Below are 21126 nucleotides of genomic sequence, written 5' to 3' on the forward strand. Positions count from 1 at the left end.
ACTGATATTCTTCAAGGTTTTTTGTTATATTCCTTTTTGCACTTCTTAGATTTTTTTTTTATTTCCTTGGCTGTTCTCTATCTCTCCTAGTCCCTTGGATTTCCACTATTCCGTGTACTTTTGTATGCTTGTTCCTTTAATTTTATATTATCTCTCACCTCTTTTGTTGACCATGATTGCTTTATTTGGTAAGGAGAGCTCTTGCCCATTAGGGGTATATACTGGTCTTGTATTAAGTTCCACTGCTCATCTGTAGTTTTACCAGGTTGCAGTTTTGCCCCATTTTCTGTCATCAGTCTCATTCCATTAAAATTAACCTTACCAAAATCTAGAATCATAGTAATGGTGTTATGTTTCTCTTTCCAAGCCTTCCATTGAATTCAATTATGATTAGTTAGTAATCTAAACAGCCAAATCTGGGTCATTACTAATCTTGTACGACCTGTCCTCCTGATTACAAAAGATGGAGGAGAAAATAAGTTGCGAAGGAGAGCCCAGAGTAGAAGCCACTCAATTGATGACTAATGTACTACTGTCATAATATTATCCCTCTTACATTAGACGTAAAAGAAAAAAAGAATTAATTCTAAAAAATTTAATAGTTTTTTTAAAAAAAGACATGCACAACAGGGAGATACATAAGCAGCTGCATCATACTCTACAAATACAAATATACAGGACTTCAAGCAATATATACAGTGCATAATTTTCACAATATACAAATACTTTCATATGAAACATTAATCTTTTTAAACTAGCTAATATTGCATTGCAGAAATTCTGCAAAATAATTTGGCTGTTAGGGCAGGCAATACAATATATTCTGCCCTTTCTACTGAATGTCCTCCATTTCGGTGATGTTAAATTATGTAGTGAGTAATAAACTAAACATTTACATCTTCACAAAAAATATAAAATGTTCCCCATCTTACAAAAAAATTATGAGATCTTGGCATTGGAGAACAACTGGTTTCTTCTCTTTCCCTCCCCTCACCATAAATATATGAAGCTTGGCAATAGAACTTATACACCCCAGCTATCGATTCAAACGTACAGAGAGTACACCCGCAGACATGGCATTTTCCATTTCAGAATGTCACATGTTTTCACATCGTGCAGCAGTTTGCAAATTCCTATACTTTATCACAAGTACGTGATTAGTTGCATGAAAACATAACGATTTTAAATGCAAATGCTTGACATAGGCAATGCATGCCATGCATATACAGATGTGCTACAACACAAATGTGCATATGAATCTGGAGAGAGCACTTAAAAATCAGAAGCATTATTAAACAGTGTTAAGGAGTGAAGGTCTTTTCAGGCGCCACTTTCAAGTTTTCAGACATATTTATGCCATGGTGTACCCATAGCTGCCACAGTGCAATGCAACAAGAATTCGATCCTTCAGGTTCTCTTTGCTGGGGTATTCTGGCAATTTTAACATGTTGATGCTGAAATATATATTTTAAAAATATTACAAGCCACATTACATTAATCTGTATCAAAAAACTCATTTATACCCATTAATCTACTCAAACATAATATTATACAAGCATGTGAATTTGTGGAATATACAGATGAAATAAGCGGATATACTATGTGCTCATGTTACAGAGTTCTAATAACATTATAGCATTTTAGTGAGGGGATTCAAGCCGTAAAATGAGCCAGCTGCCATAAATGTTATTAAAAAAGAATCACTTCTCCAAATGTATCATCTTTAAAACCCAGGAAAACACAATTAAACCCAATATCCCCCAAGTATTTTTAATAGACCGCAAACATTTGTGTCTTCCCTCTCCAGAAACAAATCAAATAGTGGTTTCTTAAAGCCATTTATACCTCTGGTAACTTGCTCCATCAACATTTATTGTCTTTTGAACAAAAGGTTTCCAGCTAACCTCCCACCAGTACCGTTCTCGCTAACCAGCTCGATACCCTCTTTAATTTTTGTACATCCTTTCTGTTTCGTGCTTACCAGAAATAAATGCTACATTATGTATTCTGACTAGTGCTGTTTCAAGTTTTAGCATAACTGCAAAAAACTTTTGCTCTATTTGCTTAATTGTTTCACTACATTGCCTGAATGCTGAAGGCAACATATTTTCTAGAATTCCCAGGCTCATTTCTAATACTTATCTTGCATACTTTTGCCCAAACTGACATACTTTGCTGATAATGAAATTAATTTGCCATTTGTCTGTTCAACTACACCACCAATCTGAATATTATGCAAATCTTGGTCTCTTCTAATGAGCTTCTTATTCAGTATCCAAGTAATTAATGTAGAATATTTGTGTCCTCCAATATTTGGAATTTTTGGCTCAGTGACCAAGGTACCTTGATCAACTTGGTCAATTCTCCTTTAGCATCCTTAACACACAATTTATAAACACTTTGTCAGTGAATTTCTGACTTATTCAATGACTGGACAAAGAAATGTCTCTAGATGTTAGGTTGCTGCATTACCTTCATTACAACAGTGTTTACAGCCAACAAAGTACTTGTGAAGTGTAAAGCATTTTCTGATGTCTTCAGGTTGTGAAAGGCATTTTTAAAAATTTATACAAATTTTTAGAAAACCTGCGATAAAGTCCCTCATAAAAGGCTGTCAGCTAAAGAGAAGCTCATGGAACTGAAGGCACATTATTGACCTGGTTAGGAAATTGACTGCGTGGCAGGAAATACATTAAACAAATCATTTACAAAATAATTTCCAGAGAGAGCCTAACTAGAGAGAACTCCATTCCTAGCAGCATTTTGGTGTACCCACACATGACGGACTCCAGTGGTTCAAGAAGGCAGCTCACCACCATTATTAAGGATGGGCAATAAATGCTGGCCTTGCCAGCAATGCTCACATTCCATAAAAGAATACATATTTTTTAATAAAAGATCTCGACTTCAACAACATTACCATTGTTGAATCCCCCTCAATCAACATACTAGGGTTATCATTGGCCAGAAACTGAACTTGAAACAGCCATATAAAGACTGGCTACAAGAGCAGGTCAGAGGCCAGGAATCTGCTGCGACCAACTCATTTCCTGACTCCTAAAGTCTGTCCACCATCTACAAGGCATAAGTCAGGGTTGTGATGGAATACACTCCACTTTCCTGGATGAGTGCAGAAGGACAAGGGCAGCAAATGCATGGGAACACTGCCACCTACAAGCTCCCCTCCAAGTAACGCACCATCCTGACTTGGAACTTCATCGCTGTTCCTTCACTGTCGCTGGGTCAAAAACTTGAAACTGTCTTCATAACAGCACAGTTAGTGTACTTACACCACATGGACTGCAGCAGTTCAAGACAGCAGTTCACCACCACTTTCTCAAGGGCAATTAGAGACCGGAAACAAACGCTGGCATTGGCAGTGATGCTCACATCCCATGAACGAATGAAAAAAAAGGGATAATAAGCATGTACTCCTGTTGGGAGGGTGCTATTGATGGTGTCCTGCAACAATGTTTTGAGGCCTGAAGGATTCACAATATTTGCCAACAACTTAGATGATGGAATAGAAAGCCACATATCTAAGTTTGCTGATGATAATGATTGGCAACATTAACTGTACAAATGGAAGTATGAAATTACAAAGAGATATTAGTGTCATGAAGATGTGTTTGATAAAATATTAATTTATTAGCTGGATATATAATATATCTCCAGAAAATATATAGAGAGAGAGAGAGAGAGAACTTCTTGAAAAGACACTTTTGATAAGCAAAGGATACCGGCCTACCACAGCTGCTATGTTGCATTTCCAAAGGGCATAAGTTGCTTTTATGAAGACAGTATATGGAGCTCTGAGAGATAGTGACTAAAATAAGCCCAGATTGAAACCAGAGAGGTCACATGACCCAGCTCTTCAGAATCAGAATCACAGAATTGTTACTGTGCAAAAGAAGGATATTCAGCCCATGTCTGCGCTCGCTCTCCAAATGAACGTTATGGCTCAGTGTCATTTTCCTGCCTTTTACCCCTAAGTCTGCACATTGTTTCTATTTAAATAATTGCCTAATGCCCTTTTGAATGCCTCAATTGAACCTGCCTCCACCACACTTCCCAGCAATGCATTCTAGACCCCAACCACTTGATACGTGAAAAAGTTTTTTCTCATATTTGCTTCTTTTGTAACTCACTTTAAATCTGTGCCCTCTCATTCTCGGACCTTTTTTATTTGGGTGTAAAAAAATATACTGGATTTGAACTGTCAGAGAAACTGCCTTACCCCATCTCTCTTTCTCTGAACCCTCTCTCAAAGCTGAGCAAATCGAGAGTTCTTAATGGATGATTCCGAATCAAACCACTGTCACCAAGAGAAAATAGAATGATCAGCCACTGCTCAAGTGAGAAATCCAAGTACCAGCAGCTACTGTGGAAAAGTGGCCCTTCAGCTGCAAAAAAGCATTCGGACAATGTTTGTGACTTTACTTTTTACTTGGCCAAGTTTTAAAATCTGATATTGTGCAGAGTTTTATTTCTTTTTTTGCATACTTGGGGGTGGTTGCATGTGTTGTTTTTGCATTAATGGGTAGTTGGACATATTTGTACATTTTAAACCTTTCGTTCATAATTTCTGCATCTTTACCTGATTAAGTTTTAGTAATCAAACTAACTCTTTACTTTTAACTTAGGGAACCTGACTGGCTTATTTCGAAAACTGAGCTACACATCATTAGGTATATATATTGAACTGGCAATACCACCCTTTTTAATTCAAACTCTCTGTAATAACCAACCAGGAGTAAGACAAAGAGGAGTCAGTTCCCTCCTCCTAGCCTGGTCGTAACAATAATTTAAGTGAATAGGCAAAACTGTGGCAAAGGATTTCAACGCAAATGTGAGGTCATCCACTTTGGACCTAAAAAATTATAGAATATGAATTTTCTAAATGGTGAAAATCTAGGAACAGTGGAGGTCCAAAGGGACTTAGGGCAGGAGTTTTCGGAAACCCCAAAGAATCAGCGGGGAACACAGCAGTCCCGCAGTCATTTAACACTCCGAGGAGCATTAATTGGCTGGAGATAGGGCTTTCACCCCTCACTCAGGTGGAAGCCCAGCCTGAGATCTGCTGGTCAATCTGACTGGCTGACAGCTCTGTAGTCCCAGCAGTGCCACCAGCAGAGGTGACCAACACTGAACTACAAGCATTCTCCAGATTCGAAGTCCCAGAGTTCAGGACCACTGCAAGGATTTGGTGGGGAAATGGTCACCCAATGTCGAAAGGGAACCAATAAGGAAGGCACCCACCACTCTGCATCCCGTACCTTCCCACCCGAAGAGTTTCCCCACCCTGAACTCCTCCTGCCAGCATCAAAATCAAAGCCAGACAGAAAGCCACCCTAACGTAGCCAATAAGTGACCACTTAATGACCTCAATTCAGACAAGGGCAGACAGGCTGCCATAGGCCTCGCGCATCCACCAAAAAATTACAGACCGGTCAGAGGGAAGGCAAGAGGATGGCAGGAAGGCCATTAGGGGGGTTTCACTAACCCCCACCTGCCTGAAAACAAGACAAATCCAACCTGGCCAATTACTACCCAATCAGTCCACTCTCAATCATCAGTAAAGTAATGGAAGGGGTCAGCAGCAGTGCTATCAAGCAGCGCTTGCTTAGCAATACCCTGCTCACTGACGCCCAGTTTGGGTTCCGCCAGGGTCACTCAGCTGCTGACCTCATTACAGCCTTGGTTCAAACATGGACAAAAGAGCTGAACTCCCAAGGTGAGATCAGAGTGACTGCCCTTGACATCAAGGCCACATTTGACTGAGTGTGGCATCAAAGAGCTCCAGCAAAACCAGAGTCAATGGGAATCAGGAGGGAAGACTCTCCACTGGTTGGAGTCATACCTAGCATAAAGGTGGTTGTGGTTGTTGGAGGTCAATCATCCCAACTCCAGGACGTCACTGCAGGAGTTCCTCAGGGTAGTGTCCTCGGCCCAACCATCTTCAGCTGCTTTATTAATGGCCTTCCTTCCATCATAAAGTCAGAGTGGGGATGTTCATTGATGATTGCACAATGTTCATCACCATTCTCAACTCCTCAGTTACTGAAGCAGTCCATGTCCAAATGCAGCAAGACATGGACAATATCCAGGTTTGGGCTGAGAAGTGGCAGGTAACATTCATGCCACTCAGGTGTCAAGCGATGACCATCTCCAACCAGAGAGAATCTAACCATCACCCCTGGACGTTCAATGGCATTACCATCACTGAATCCCCCACTATCACGCCCTGGGGGTTACCATTGACCAAAAACTAAACTAGACTAGCCATACAAATACTGTGGCTTCAAGAGCAGGTCAAAGGCTAGGAATCCTGCTACGAGTAACTCACCTCCTGACTCCCCAAAGCCTGTCCGCCACCTACAAGGCACAATTCTGGAGTGTGATGGAATACTCTCCACTTGCCTGGATAAGTGTAGCTCCCACAACGCTCAAGAAGCTTGACACCATCCAGGGCAAAGCAGCCCACTTGATTGGCAGCACATTCACAAACATTTACTCCCTCCACCACTGACGCACAGTACCAGCAGTGTGTACCATCTACAAGATACACTGCAGGAATTCACCAAGGCTCCTTAAACAGCGCCTTCCAAACCCACGACAACCACCATCTAGAAGGACAAGGGCAGATAGGTGGGAACACCACCACCTAGAAGTTCCCCTCCAAGTCACTCACCGTCCTTACTTGGAAATATATCGCCATGTCAAAACCCTGGAACTCCCTTCCTAACAGCATTGTGGGTGTGCCTACACCACATGGACTGCAGCGGTTCAAGAAGGCAGCTTACCACCACTTTCTCAAGGGCAACTAGGGATGGGCAATAAATGCTGGCCTAGCCAACAAAGCCCACATCCTCTGAATGAATTTTAAAAAATGCCAGCAGGAGGCTGTAAAATTCAGCCCTTGGGATCCATGTACATAGATCGCTAAATGTCATGAACATGTGCAGAAAACATAACCAGAGGAGTAGAATACAAGGGTGCTCCAGTTCTGCTGTACAAAGTCCTAGTTATAGCATACCTGGAACACAATGAGCAGTCTGGAAATGACAACTTAGAAATGATATATTGGCCTTGAAAGAAATTTAACATAGATTTAATGGAATGATATCTAGACTTCAAGAGTTACAGTACGAGATAACACAAACTGCAATTGTGTTTCTTGAAATTTAAAAAGTTAATAGGAGATTTGATCCAAGTTTAAGATCTTAAGAACTGACACAGATTAAATGACAAAAGGGACAATGGTGCAATGTAAACTCACCTGCCTTCCAATCCGAGATTATCCCTTTTGTTCTCCTCTCCCCCACCTTTCCCTGCTTTTCTATTTGGTTAAAAGCTGGTACATCTTTAACTTTTTCTAGTTCTGATGAAAGGTCACCAGCCTGAAACATTAACTTTGTTTTCTCCTCTCTCCACATTGTTTTCTGACCTGCTGAGCATTTCCAGAATTTTCTATTTTTATTTCCGATCTCCGATATCAGCAATATTTTGGTTTTGTACTAGTTTGTGTGCTTGGTGTCAAATTTGGTCCGATTATACACTTCCGCACAACAACTTGGGACATTATACAATATTAAAGACACTCTCACCACTGGAATTCAGTTTGGTCTAAAGTTGTACTGTGGTCCGAAACCAAATGGGCCTGGCAGAACCCAAATTGAGCGCTGGTGAGCAGGTATCACTTGCTAGCAATATAGATGATACCTTCCATCACTTAGCTGATGATTGGGGAGGAGCAGTGGGGAGAGGGGAGAATATTTGGCTGGTTTGGATTTGTTCTGCTCTTTGTGGACAGGACGCATCTTGGCAATTTTCCATATTGTCAGGTAAAGGCCAGTGTTGTAGCTGTACTAGCTGAAGACGGTTGCAAATGCTTCAGCCTTGTCTTTACCAATCATGTGCTGGGCACTGCCATCATTGAGGTACCTCTTTTTCCTATTAATTGTTTAACTGTCCACAATCATTCACGGTTGGATGTGGCAGGACTGTAGAGTTTTGATCTGATCCATTGGCTGTGCACTTAACTCTGTCTAGCATGTACATAACTCATAGCGTAACAAAACAACCCTTGCCTCTAGTTCTTTACACATTATCTTAAATCAGATTATCAATTCTTATCCCACTAGAAAGTTTCTCATTACGTGCGCTATCAAAACTCAAGATTTTGAACAACACTATTAAATCTCCACTTTTACCTTCACAGGATTCCCAAAATCCCAATTGTGACAATACCAAAGCAAAAAGCTACCTGAAGACCACGTAATCCCTCAGATGGAAAGGAAGTTGAAGGGTGAGTCACCCAATGTTACTGCTAGCAAGCAGTTGCAAAGCAGCATTCAGCTGAATATTATAAAGTATGTCATTTTTTTTTAATATTCATTCACGGGATTTGGGCTTCACTTGCCTGCCTACTGAGGAAATGCACAGATCATCATTATTTTAATCGGAAAAATGTGTACAACACTCAAATTTCTAGTGTGTGCAAATCATGGGAGAGGCTCCTTATAGTTGTGCAAAGTTAGAAAATTATCCCCAAAATCCTCTGAGTATAAAAAGCCTATATATTCGAAATATATTGGTGCAATGGTTTGATTGGGCATACAGAACATATACCAGATGGCAAACCAGAACATCCTGCAGATTTATTTATTCTAAAGTGTGCAACGGGGCTAAGAACTCCACTATATTTATATGAAATATATATATCTCATGAATAATTTCTAAAATTTTAAAACTGGACAATGACCTTTTAAATTGGCTGAAGCTATGTCTGGCTGTGACCCTCAAACAATAAGAGCCATTTGACAGTATCACAGAAATTGCACCTTGCTATCTCTGAAGAGACGCTAATGACTCTTGTGGGCTGCAGAGGCCAAATTCAAAGGGAAATATACAAAGACCACCTACATTTCAGAACCCAGGTTGGCCAACCAAAGTCTACTGGTCTGCTAGGACAAAGAGCCCTGCAACCTTCCTTTGAAATTCTGAATGGTTGGAGTGTTAACAATCTCAGGAATCCAGACAAGGGATATATACCCTTTGTCAAAGCCGAAGTGGAGAGGTGAAAGTATGTGACATGACCGCCCAGCTGACAGAACCATTATACTGTCTTGTTGTACTATAAGACAGTCTGCCATTCTACATCTACTGAGCAACAGCACAGAGAAGGAGTTCTGTCCAGGTTCGAATACCAGGCCACATCTATACTGTTTCCACTGGAACTTCAGAACTTCTTTACCATCGCCTACAAGACCAATTCATCTCTGCGTGCCCATCGTGGAAGTAATCTCTACTGGAAAAGTGAATTATCCAGTATCAATTTTCAACCTGCTGACCCATGTGAAGGGATACACCATTGAACTTTGATTCTGGGTTCACATGAAACAATAATTTTTTTACCCTGTGGTCTTTGCCCTGTAAATCTTTCTTTCTGTATTCCCCTCTTTTATTGTATGAGTGAAAAAGAGGCAACATTGCTACCCTCCTCTCACGCTTGTGTGTACGCAAATGAACTACCCTCTGAGTTTACTCTATCTCAAGTTTCCTGTGAGGTTATTAATAGAAATTGGATCACACCAAAACTGAGGGGTTGGGAAAATATGCCACCCGCTTAAAAAGGGGGAAATTAAAATCAAAACACCCTTCTGTATACGGACAAGTGGTGAGAGGAGAAATCAGAAACCCCCTCCTGTCCATAACAAGAGTAAAAGGTTATTACTGTTGAATGTTTTAAAAGAAATTCCATTCCTTCTCAGCAGTCCTTCTCATGAAAGCAAGTGGCAATTATGTACGCATAAAATTCAAAAGTTGTCTGCAGTTCCCGGAAGCATCTCAAAAAAAAGGTCATAACTCCAACTCAAACTGGTAAGAACTAATTACAAAGCATGATCGATGCCCCAAAACACTGCCTTGAACTAAAATAAACCTCTGGGCTTAGAACATTTCATGACTTATCAGATTTGCTGATGCCAAATAGTCCGCAAATACCATTAATATGAATAGTTTCTGCACATTTCTTTATTCTGGTATCCTTATATTTGAGGTAAATTACTGCTTACTATTTTAACCATGTGACAGTCCACAAGGGCAATAAATGTTTTGCCTTTTAAAGTGCATATCCCATGTATTAAAAAGGTGGTAAGACTGCCAGCTAAATGCAAATACAGCTCAATATTTTTTTTTTGATGAGACTTAACTGATATTTTGAGGAGATTTTTACAATCAAACTGCAGAATTTCACAGGATTTTGAACACTTCAAAAATATTATTCCATTTCTTTGTGATGCTAATTGGTCACATATGCATTAATTCTGTTGTCAGCATTTATCTTCCTTTCATAGTATAGAAAAGCCTGAAATCTCATGAATGGCAACACATTTTATGAAATTGCATGAAGCATTTGTATAGCTGCTAAATAGATTAAAGAAAGCCTTTACTGTTTCAAATTATACAAAACGCATGCTCACTATATTTTGTCTTACATATGAACTGTACATACCAAGTACTGGATGTTGGTAAGAGGTTTGAAGTGTATGGTACTGCAGCTACTGTGAACTTCTGTAACCCACTGCCACCCATGAGATATGCAAAGCCACCATGAGGGACTCTGGAGCTAGAGAACACAAACATAGAAATTAAGCAACATTTTCAATAAATAACTTAACATTACTGTATCATTGTCATAAGTGATTTTACAATTGTACTTCAAATTAAAATAAAATTGTCACTTTGGTTTACAGCATCAGCTCTCATCATCCTCATCACCAGTGAATAGGGATACAAGTTGTATCCTTTCAATTTCCAGAAACAGGCTCAAAGTCAGTAGTGACAAGTAGGACAACCACCTTAGCAGTCCAAGAAAACGTTAAAGACACAGTGAAAAGAAGTTTAGTCCAGGCAAACCCACTACACCACCTGAACTGCAGCAATTGAAGACGACAGCTCACCACCACCTTCTCAAGGGCAACTAGGAATGGGCAATAAATGCTGACCCAGCCAGCAGAGCCCACATCCCACAAAGAATAAAAAAAAAAAGTTCTGAATTTATACAACAATCCTCATATTTCTGACATTACCTTATCCAGTGAAAGGTTCATAATTTAATTAGGCTTTTAGTCTTGTTGCTACGAATAATTTATCTTCAACAGGACTTCTTTCCCTCACTAGTAAATTGGGGCATCTTACAAAAGGCCTATGGGTTCAGATTTTTAATCCCTCCACATTGGCTGCCATGCTTTTAGCTGCCTAGGCCAAAAACACTAGATTTCCATCCCTAAACCTCTCCACTTCACTTTCATAGAAACATAGGGAAGAATTTTCCTGTCAGCAAGCAGGGGTGGGGCTCGCTCGCCGACATGTAAAATGACGCATGGTGACATCAGGCCGGCATCCCGACGTCACCGCGCATCATTTAGATTATCAGTTCAGTGGGCGCGCAGCCCCGTCATCTGCACGCGCGCCAAACTGTCAAAGGCCTATTAAGGCCATTAACAAAGTAATTAAAGCTGTTAAGAATGCTGCCTGTCCAACCTTAAGGTTGGCGGGCAGGTGAAGAGCCCAGGCGGCCTTCGTATTTTTCGTGAAACCTCATCCACGGGCGGGATGAGGTTTCATGAAGGGTTCATTAATTAAATAAAATTTTTTGAAAAAATTAATGGACATGTCCCAGCTCATATGACAGTTTCACAAGAGGGGACATGTCTTTTAAATTTTTTTTTTCCTCTATCACATTTTTTAGAACTTCTGCACTCTTTCGCGCACAGGCCCTGACTCAGGGAATCTCCCCCCCCCCTGCCTGCACAGGGGGCACACAGCGCTTCCCGGTGTTTGTCATGCTAGGCGGGCCTTAATTGGCCCGCCCACGTAAAATGGCGGCGCGCACCCGATTGGGGGCGCCGATCGGGTTCGCGCTCGCTCCAGCCTGCCCCCATACTACCCCTCCGACGGGGAAAAAATTCAGCCCATAGAAAATAGTAGTAGGCTATTCGGCCCTTCGAGCCTGCTCCGCTATTAAATATGATCATGGCTGGTCCTCTACTCAACACCATATTCCCACTCTCACCCCATACTCCTTGACGCCTTTAGAGTCCAGAAAACTATTTCCTTCTTAATTATATTCAGCAACTTGCCCTCCACAGCCCTCTGCGGTAGAGAATTCCACAGGTTCACCTCCCTCTCAGTGAAGACGTTTCTCCTTATCTCAGTCCTAAATGACCTACCCTGTATCCTGAGACTATGGCCGCTTGTTCTAGACTGTCCCCCAGCCAGAGGAAACATCATCCTTGCATCCAGTCTGTCCAGCCCTGTCAGAATTTTAAATGTTTCAATGAAATCCCCTTCTAAACTCCAGTGAATATAAGCCTAGTCAACCCAATCTCTCCTCATACGACAATCCCGTCTTCCCAGGAATCAGTCTGGTGAATCTTCGCTGCGCTCCCTCTATGGCAAGCATATCCTTTCTTAGGTAAGGAGGCCAACACTGCACACAATACTCCAGATGTGGTCTCACGAAGGCCTGTACAGCTGCAGTAAGACATCCTTGCTCCTGTACTCAAATTCTCTTGCAAAGGCGGCCAACATACCATATGCCTTCTTAACTGCATGCTGCACCTGCATGCTTGCTTTCAGTGATTGGTGTACAAGGACACCTAGGCCCCTTTGTACATCAACATTTCCCAATCTATCACCATTTAAATAATACTCTGACATTCTGTTTTCTTACTGAAGTGCATAACTTCACACTTATCTATGTTATACTGCATCTGCCATGTATTTGCCCACTCACTCAACCTGTCTAAATTGCCTTAAGCTTAACATCCTCCTCAATACTCTCATTCCCATCAAGTTTCGTGTTGTCAGCAAACTTGGAGACATTGCATTTGGTTCCCTCATTCAAATCATTGATATATATTATGAATAGCTGAGGCCCAAGCCCTGATCCCTGTGGTACCCCACTCGTCACCGCCTGCCACTCTGAAAAAGATCCTACTCTGTTTCCTGTCTCCTAATCAACTCTCATTCCATGCCAACATATTACCCCCAATTCCATGTGCTTTAATTTTGCACGCTAATCTCTTATGTGGGGCTTTATCAAGAGCTTTCCGAAATTCCAAATACACCACATCCACTGGTTCTCCCTTAACTATTCTGCTAGTTACGTCCTCAAAAAACTCCAGTAGGTTTGTCAAACCAATCCATGTTGACTTTGTCTAATCCCGCTGATCTTTTCTAAGTGCCCTGTTGTCAAATCCTTTATAATAGACTCTACCATTTTCCCTACTACTGATGTTAGGGTAACCAGTCCGTAATTCTTAGTTTTCTCCCTCCCTCTTTTTTTAAAAATAGTGGGGTTACATTTGCCACCCTCCAATCTGCTGGGACTCTTCCAGAATCTACAGAATTTTGGAAGATGACAACCAACACATCCACTATTTCCATGGCCACCTCCCTTAGTACCCAGGCATGTAGATTATCAGGTCCTGAGGATTTATTGGCTTTCAGTCCCATTAATTTCTCCAGGACTAATTTTTTTTAGTACTCGTAATTTCCTTCAGCTCCTCCCTCTTACTAGACCCTTGGTTCCCTAGCATTTCTGGGAAGTTATTTGTGTCTTTAGATAGAACTAAAGTAGTAATTGCTCTGCCATTTCCTTGTTCTCCCATTGCGGGCTGTAAGGGGCCTACGTTTGTCTTCATTAATCTTTTTCTTTTTACATACTTGTAGAAACTTTTACAGTCCACTTTTATGTTCCTTGCAAGTTTACTCTCATATTCTATTTTTCCCCTCTTAATCAATTTCATGGTCCACCTTTGCTGAAATCTAAACTGCTCCCAATCCTTAGGCTAGCTACTTTTAATACTATCCTTAATTTATTTTGCTAGCCATGGATGGGCTGCTTTTCCTGCTATGTTTTTGCGCCAGAAAGGAATGTATAACTGTTGCAATGCATACATTGGTTCCTTAGGTATTAGCCATTGCCTATCCACCATCATACCTTTTAACGAAGTTCCCCAATCTATTTGAGCCAACTCACGCCTCATACCTTCATAGTTTCCTTTGTTTAGATTTAGGACCCTAGTTTCAGATTGGACTATTTCACTTTCCATCTTAATGAAGAATTCTATCATGTTATGATCACTGTTCCCTAAAGGACCCCACACAAGATTATTAATTAAATTGTTCTCATTGCATAATACCAAATCTAGGATAGACTGTTCCCTAGTTGGTTCTTCAACATACTGGTCTAAAAAAAAGCCATCTCGTACACACGCCAGGAATTCATCCACCACAGTATTATTGCTAGTTTTGTTTGCCCAGTCTTCATGCAGATTAAAGTCACCCATGATTATTGTAGCACCTCTGTTACATGCGTCTCTAATTTCTTGTTCAATGCTGTCCCCTACCTTACCACTGCTGTTTGGAGGCCTATACACAATTCCCACTAATGTTTTCTGCCTCTTGTTGCTTCTTAGCTCCACCCAGACTGATTCTACATCTAGATTTTCTGAAACAATATCCTCTCTCACTATTGCACTGATTTCATCCTTAACTAACAATGCCACCCCACCTCCTTTTCCTGTCCTTCCTAATTAGAGTACCCCTGGATATTCAGTTCCCAGCCTTGGTCACCCTGCAGCCATGTCTCTGTAATCACAATTATATCGTACCCGTTTACAACTAATTGCGCTGTTAATTCATCTACCTTATTATGAATGCTCCGTGTATTCAGATACAGTGCCTTTAGATTGTCTTTTTAACATTTTTACCCTTTTTTTTTGCACTTTTCCCCTATTTGCTGATAGCCCTTGTTTCCTCTGCCTTCCACTTTTGCTTTCTACTTTTGTGTCTTTCATTCCTATTTTTGTTTCCCTCTCGTGTCTCCCCGCTCAGGTTCCCAACCCCTGCCACTCTAGTTTAAATCCTCCCCACAGTACTAGTGAATACCCATGAGGATATTGGTCCCGGTCCTGCTGGGTGCAACCCATCCAGCTTGTACAGGTCCCATCGCCTCAGGAATCTAAATCTCTCCTTCCTACACCATTTCTCCAGCCACGCATTCATCTAGTCTTTTCTCCTATTCCTGACCTCACGAGCACGCTGCACTGGGAGTAATCCTGATATTTGATTCATCCTGATTAATCCTAATTGTGATTAATCCTGAGACCTTTGAGGTCGTGCTTTTTAATTTATATCCCAGCTTCTGATATTCTGTTTTCAGGACCTCAGTACCAATAGGGACCACGACCTTTGGCTGTTCACGTTCTCCCTTCAGAATGTCCTGCAGCCGCTCAGTGACATCCTTGACCCTGGCACCAAGGAAGAAACGTACTATCCCAGCGTCACATCTGCGGCCACAGAAATGTCTCTGTTCCCCTTATGCTAGAATCTCCTACCACTATTGCTCTCCCAACTCTTTAACCCCCTCCCCCACCCCGTGCAGCTGAGCCACTCGTGGTGCCTCAGACTTGGCTCTTGCTGCATTCCCCTGAGAAACCATTTCCCCCGGCAGTATCCAAAACAGAAAATCTGTTAGAGGGGCAGATGGACCCAGGGAACTCCTGCACTACCTGCCTAGGGCTTTTTCTCTGTCTGGCAGTCACCCATTTCCTTTTTGCCTGTGCACTCTTTGCCTGCAGTGTGACCACCTCACTGTACGTGCTATCCATCTTTGCGGATGCCCCAAAGCGACTCCAGCCGCAGCTCCAGCTCTGAAACATGGATTTCGAGTAGTTGAAGCTGACGGCACTTCCTGCATATGTGGTCGCCCTGGACACTGGAAGTGTCCCCGACTTCCCACATCGCACAGGGGGGGCATTCCGCTTGGCTGAACTGCCTTCCCATGACTTACCCTTAAATTACTCCCTTTACTTTTACCTCTTTTCGTTTAGAGAATATTAAGGACAGGAGAAATACTCACCAGGTCCACCACTCTTCTTTCTGAGGAAAGGTAGAAAATCAAAGAATCCCTCTTTCCCTCACCAAGCTCCAACTTAAGCACTCTAATGCAGCCCAAAGCAACACTGTAGATGGCCTGCTTTTATGCTGTCTGAATCTAGCTTCTGAAAGCCTGTTTAAACCAGTTATTTAATTAACTAGCTGCAAGCACAGCCTGTATAACCCCTGTTTTAAAGCTGGCCTAAAGCTCACCTACTTTTAGTCAGTTGCTAAATTAAAGGTAGATTAGACATTAGATATAAATTAACCCGTAAAAGTCTCTCTCTCTCACCAAAATCCAACTTAAGCACTCTATTGCAGCCCAAAGCAGCACTCCAGTGCAGAGTTCCTCCTTTAAGGTGCTCCTTAAATCCTCTCGCTTTGTCAAAGCTTATGGGCATCTGTCCTACTATCTTCTTACGTTACTCAGTGACAATTATTTTGTTTATTAAACAAAAGCACTTTGAGGTGTTTTACTGTGTTAAAGGTGCAAAATAAATGCAAGTGGTTGTTGTAATCAATCCAACAATAATGCTATAAGTGAGCTTCCATCATTCTTCCCATTTCACTTGCTACGGTGTACTATATGGTATTGAAAAAACATAGAAGTTAACAACATACAAGGAAGCCATTCACCCCATCATGTCAATGTCAGCTCTTTGCTAGAGTAATCCAAAACTAATCTCACTACCCTATCTCTCCATGTCCATATGACTCTGATTTAAATGCTTATCCACTTTACTTAAAAGATGCAATGGTCTCTGCCTCTCAATTTCTTGGTCATAAACAACTTCAATAACTGCTTCAGAAAGTAATTTTAAAACAAAAACTATCACATTAAAGTCCACATAGCAGTAATTTAAATAAAATGGACCTTGAACAACTCTGACATGGAGAAATATGAATGCCAGGCAGCAATAATTTGCACCAATAATGCTGATTAAATTAGATCTAAAGGTCTTCAAATAAATGCATTATGGCTTCAGTTCAAATATTTTAATCTCAGAATGCCTTACCTGCCAGTGACAAACTGTAATAATAAAACACATTCTTCTTGGGTGAGTGCTTCCACAACCTCCCAGAACCACTTGAAAAATATAAAGATTAACAGCAACGACAAATTAATATTTGCATGCAGAACTTGAGGCAAATCTAGTCATTCAGTACACGGTTAATTTCTCTTATTAATACTATATTTACATGCAGATTCAATTTCTCAAACTATCATTGTGGGATTTGAATTTTTGCTTTCTGGATTACTAGTCCAGTAACATAACCACTAAACTGCCATAATACAAAAGGCAAAATACTGTGGGTGCTGAAATATAAACAGAAAATGTTGCAAGTAGACCAGGAATTTTGCTTTTTTACTAAATCAAACCTGCTTCTCACCCTATCATAGACCTTTTGTTCTTCCCTTTCCCTGCACCTGTACTTGTTTAAAACCTGTTAAATCTATAACATTTCCCAGATCTGACAGAAGGTTACAAGCCTTAAACATTTATTTTATATGTCCATAGATGCTGCCTGGTCTGTTTGAGTATTTCCAGCATTTTCTGTGACACTACTCACCACTTGACATTGTACCCATGTGATGTACAAAAGAGGTTTTAAAATAAATTTCTTTAAAGAATAAACTATACAAAGTATCCTTGGGAACACAAGAACTACCAATGTACAATAGTCAATCTATTGCAGTGGACAAGGCTATGCATGCTCACTTGAGAGGAACTGTCTAAATACTGGAACCTACTATCGATATTTTGAATACAGATTGTAAACCTAACCTTGCTAACAATGACTACACTTCAAAAGTATTTCATTGGCTGTAAAGTGCTTGAAAGACTGGTGAAGAGACCTATATAAATTCAAGTCTTTTTCCTTTTTCTAAACCATATTGTAATCCAGAATATTGAATATAAACATAGAAACTAGGAGCAGGAGTAGGCCATTTGGCCTTTGAACCTGCTCCACCATTCATTATGATCATGGCTGATCATCCAACTCAATAGCCTGCTCCCGCTTTCTCCCCATATCCTTTGATCCCTTTTCGCCCCAAGAGCTATATCTAACTCCTTCTTGAAAACATACAATGTTTTGGCCTCAACTAAAAGGCCTTTCTGTGGTAGCGAATTCCACAGGCAACAGGTTATACTTGAACAAAATCTAACTGAGGCTTCAATACTGTAAACTAATTAAATTATCATTGTGCCTCTAGTGATTTGAACTTTAATAGCAAATATTCAATTACTTTAATCTACAATATTTAATCTTGTTGCGGTATTACTGATTACTGGTATTATTGCTATATCCAATTTGATCTTTGATTCTGGCAAATATAACACTTTATGCGTTATTGCACGGCTGAGATACAATACAGTTATACAACCAAGAAACTTTAGCTAAAGTCATGAACCATGAGCACAGTTCAAGTATGTGTTATGTAAGATTTGAAAGTATCTGGAATTAAGTTTGTATTTTTCTATATTGAGACCTAAATATAATCACGTCGTAGAACACATACATATCAAATGGATTCTATTTTAAGTTTTCTATTTTTCAAGCTGATACTGGTACCTGTATCACTGGGTCATCTTTTTCATAGCCACTCGTGTACTCTGTATTCCGTTTCCAGTCAGCTACGTCAATTTCTGGCATCCCAGAGAGCAGTAGCTCCTATAGATAAAAGAACAAAAGAGATGGGTTGCCAAATACTATCAATTTTATTTCTGATTGAAATTAATATTTTTGGAACTGTTCTCATAGCTTTAATTCTCCTCATCCCTTTCTTCACCCCTGTTTAATCAGCTCCCCAATACTATTCATCTTACCTTTTCATTTTTATTCCAACCTTCATAACCTGTTCTAACTTAAAATAATTATTCAAAGGTTAACTGCAAATTGTTTAACTTTCCCAAGTCTCTCAAGGATCACTCTTCTGCAGGAACCTACATGGTCTCTGATCAGTTGAAAATAATCCCGAAAATCCTATTATTCAGTTAACTGAGGCTGTTTTTATATTCGTTCATGGGACGTGGGCATCACTGACTAGGCCAGCATTTATTGCCCATCCCTAACTGCCTTGTTCAGAAGGGATTAAGAGTCAACCACATTGCTGTGGGTCTGGAGCCACATGTAGGCCAGGTCAGGTAAGGACAGCAGATTTCCTTCCCTAAAGGGCATTAGTGAACCAGATGGATTTTTATGATAGTTGGCAATGGTTTCATGGTCATCAGACTTTTAATTCCAGATTTTTATTGAATTCAAATTCCTGCCGTGGTGGGATTCAAATCCGGGTCCTCAGAGCATTACCCTGGGTCTCTGGATTACCAGTCCAATGACAATAACACTATGCCACCATCTCACTGCTGACAGTTCAATGATTGGCATATTCATATCAGTTATTTATAGGACAATTGACTTTTTTATTTTAAAGGGGAAAAAATGGTCCTAACAGCCTGATTGTACCAGTTCCAGAAATTAACCACTATTTAAAAATGCCTGACCAAACTTATTCATCTGCAAGAGTGTCTTTTTAGATTAACCACAGAAACTGCTTTCACTCTACCCTGTATTTGTTAATCTAGTGCTAAAGAGATATGAAATAAACTGATCTTCTTTTATTCATGGCATGTGAGAGTCGCTGTCATCTCAAATGTTCATCTCTAATTGAATGGCTTGCAAGGCCATTTCAGAGGATAGTTAAGAGTCAACCACATTGCTGTGGATCTGAATTATATATAGGCTAGACAGATTTCTTCCCTGAAGTATATTAGGGACACTAACTCCCATTACGAACCAGATAGGCATCAGGAACCGTTGTGCATGCGTAATCGGCCCACACTGCAGCTACCACCACATGCAAAACCATTCCTTATGCCTTTCCAGTCAGCAGTAGGAAGGAATTTTTGCTCAACTGCTGGACAATTATCTTGAGTTTGAGATCGTTCAATTAAACACCGAAAGTGAACTGACACTTCATGCCCCTTACCCGTTCCGCTCTGGCTCTAAAACCCATGGGCTTTGTAAGAGTAAAGGCTGCATTTACAAGGGGGTTAAACAGCAGCCCCCGCCCCACTCCACACCCACCACCCCCACACACAGAACAATATTTAACTTGCGACAATCAATAATAAATCAGACCATGAAAATAAACAAAATAAAAGGGTTCAAACTTTTTAAATGCCTTTTTTTTTTAGCCCCCTGCATGTTAAGGCTTTGTGTAGGCAGTTGCTACTCAGCCTAGGTAGCTCAGTTGGTAGATAATGGGATTCTTAACCCCAGGGTCAATGTTTTGAATCCTACATGAGGTAATGAAATTTTTCTGAAATATTTTGTTCAAAATTGTTTGTAATTTTTTTTTGGTAAAAACGAATAAACACTTCATCCACAGTTTGCATTCATTGAAGTTGGGAATCTCATTGACTGAAATTTCCTGATTACATATCTTCATCATTTTCTGAATTGTCAAAGGCATGTTCTACAGAGGGAACAGTGATAAATGATAGGTAAACTAGATTCAAGAATTTACAGAGGCCTAAAAATGTGTAACTTGGACTTTATTGTTGGTATGTGTCAAGCTAACTTGTTCATTTTAATGCAGCCAGCTAACACGCTGACACTGCACATGTGCAGCCCTTGGTGTTGCAGCACAAATAAATACAAGCTGAGAAGCAAAACATTTTTTTTTAGTTTCATGGTCACCAGTACTGTGCAATATCACTATTACCACTGAGTTTATTTGTTTAGTCTCTTCAGAGAGCAATTACATTTGTTGTTTTTCCACCTCTGCTGAAATAGCTTAACATTGGTCATCCAAATCAGTCAACTCAATCAATGTATAGATCAATTATAATCATTGCCAGTTAACTACTGTCATGCATGTATCCCAATCATACAAGACTTTTCTACTTTTATTAAAAATATGAGAATTCTGCACGTCATATTGTGCTGCACCCTCTCCTTCATTTCCATCCCTTACATTCACAAACACGATTAATCAGCATCTACATTATGTTCTGTACATACTAGTGTTCTTACCAGCTCATATTCATCAAAAAGCTGAATGAGAGAGGGTGGAATGAACAGATGAAAGCCTTGCAAAAATGCATTTATCTGAGGCTGAATGGCTCGGGTCATTCTTAATTCAGTAACAAGCTGGACATACTCAGCCTG

General features: G+C 40.4%; 1 protein-coding gene across 2 annotated transcripts in view; it reads right to left on the bottom strand.

Moving 5' to 3' along the window:
- Positions 1–580: 580 nt before the first annotated feature.
- hace1 (HECT domain and ankyrin repeat containing E3 ubiquitin protein ligase 1) overlaps positions 581–21126 on the bottom strand; it is an 83463-nt gene continuing 62917 nt past the window's right edge. For both annotated transcript variants that reach the window (XM_078542490.1, XM_078542489.1), the window contains exons 20-24: positions 20992–21123; positions 18529–18627; positions 16968–17038; positions 10517–10630; positions 581–1454 (exon numbers count right to left, since the gene is read on the bottom strand). In XM_078542490.1, the coding sequence (XP_078398616.1) occupies positions 1352–1454; positions 10517–10630; positions 16968–17038; positions 18529–18627; positions 20992–21123 (519 nt within the window). In that variant the 3' untranslated portion in view covers positions 581–1351. The remainder of the gene's footprint in view (positions 1455–10516; positions 10631–16967; positions 17039–18528; positions 18628–20991; positions 21124–21126) is intronic.

Source organism: Cetorhinus maximus, chromosome 5 (genome assembly GCF_964194155.1).
Source record: "Cetorhinus maximus chromosome 5, sCetMax3.hap1.1, whole genome shotgun sequence".
NCBI lineage: Eukaryota > Metazoa > Chordata > Chondrichthyes > Lamniformes > Cetorhinidae > Cetorhinus > Cetorhinus maximus.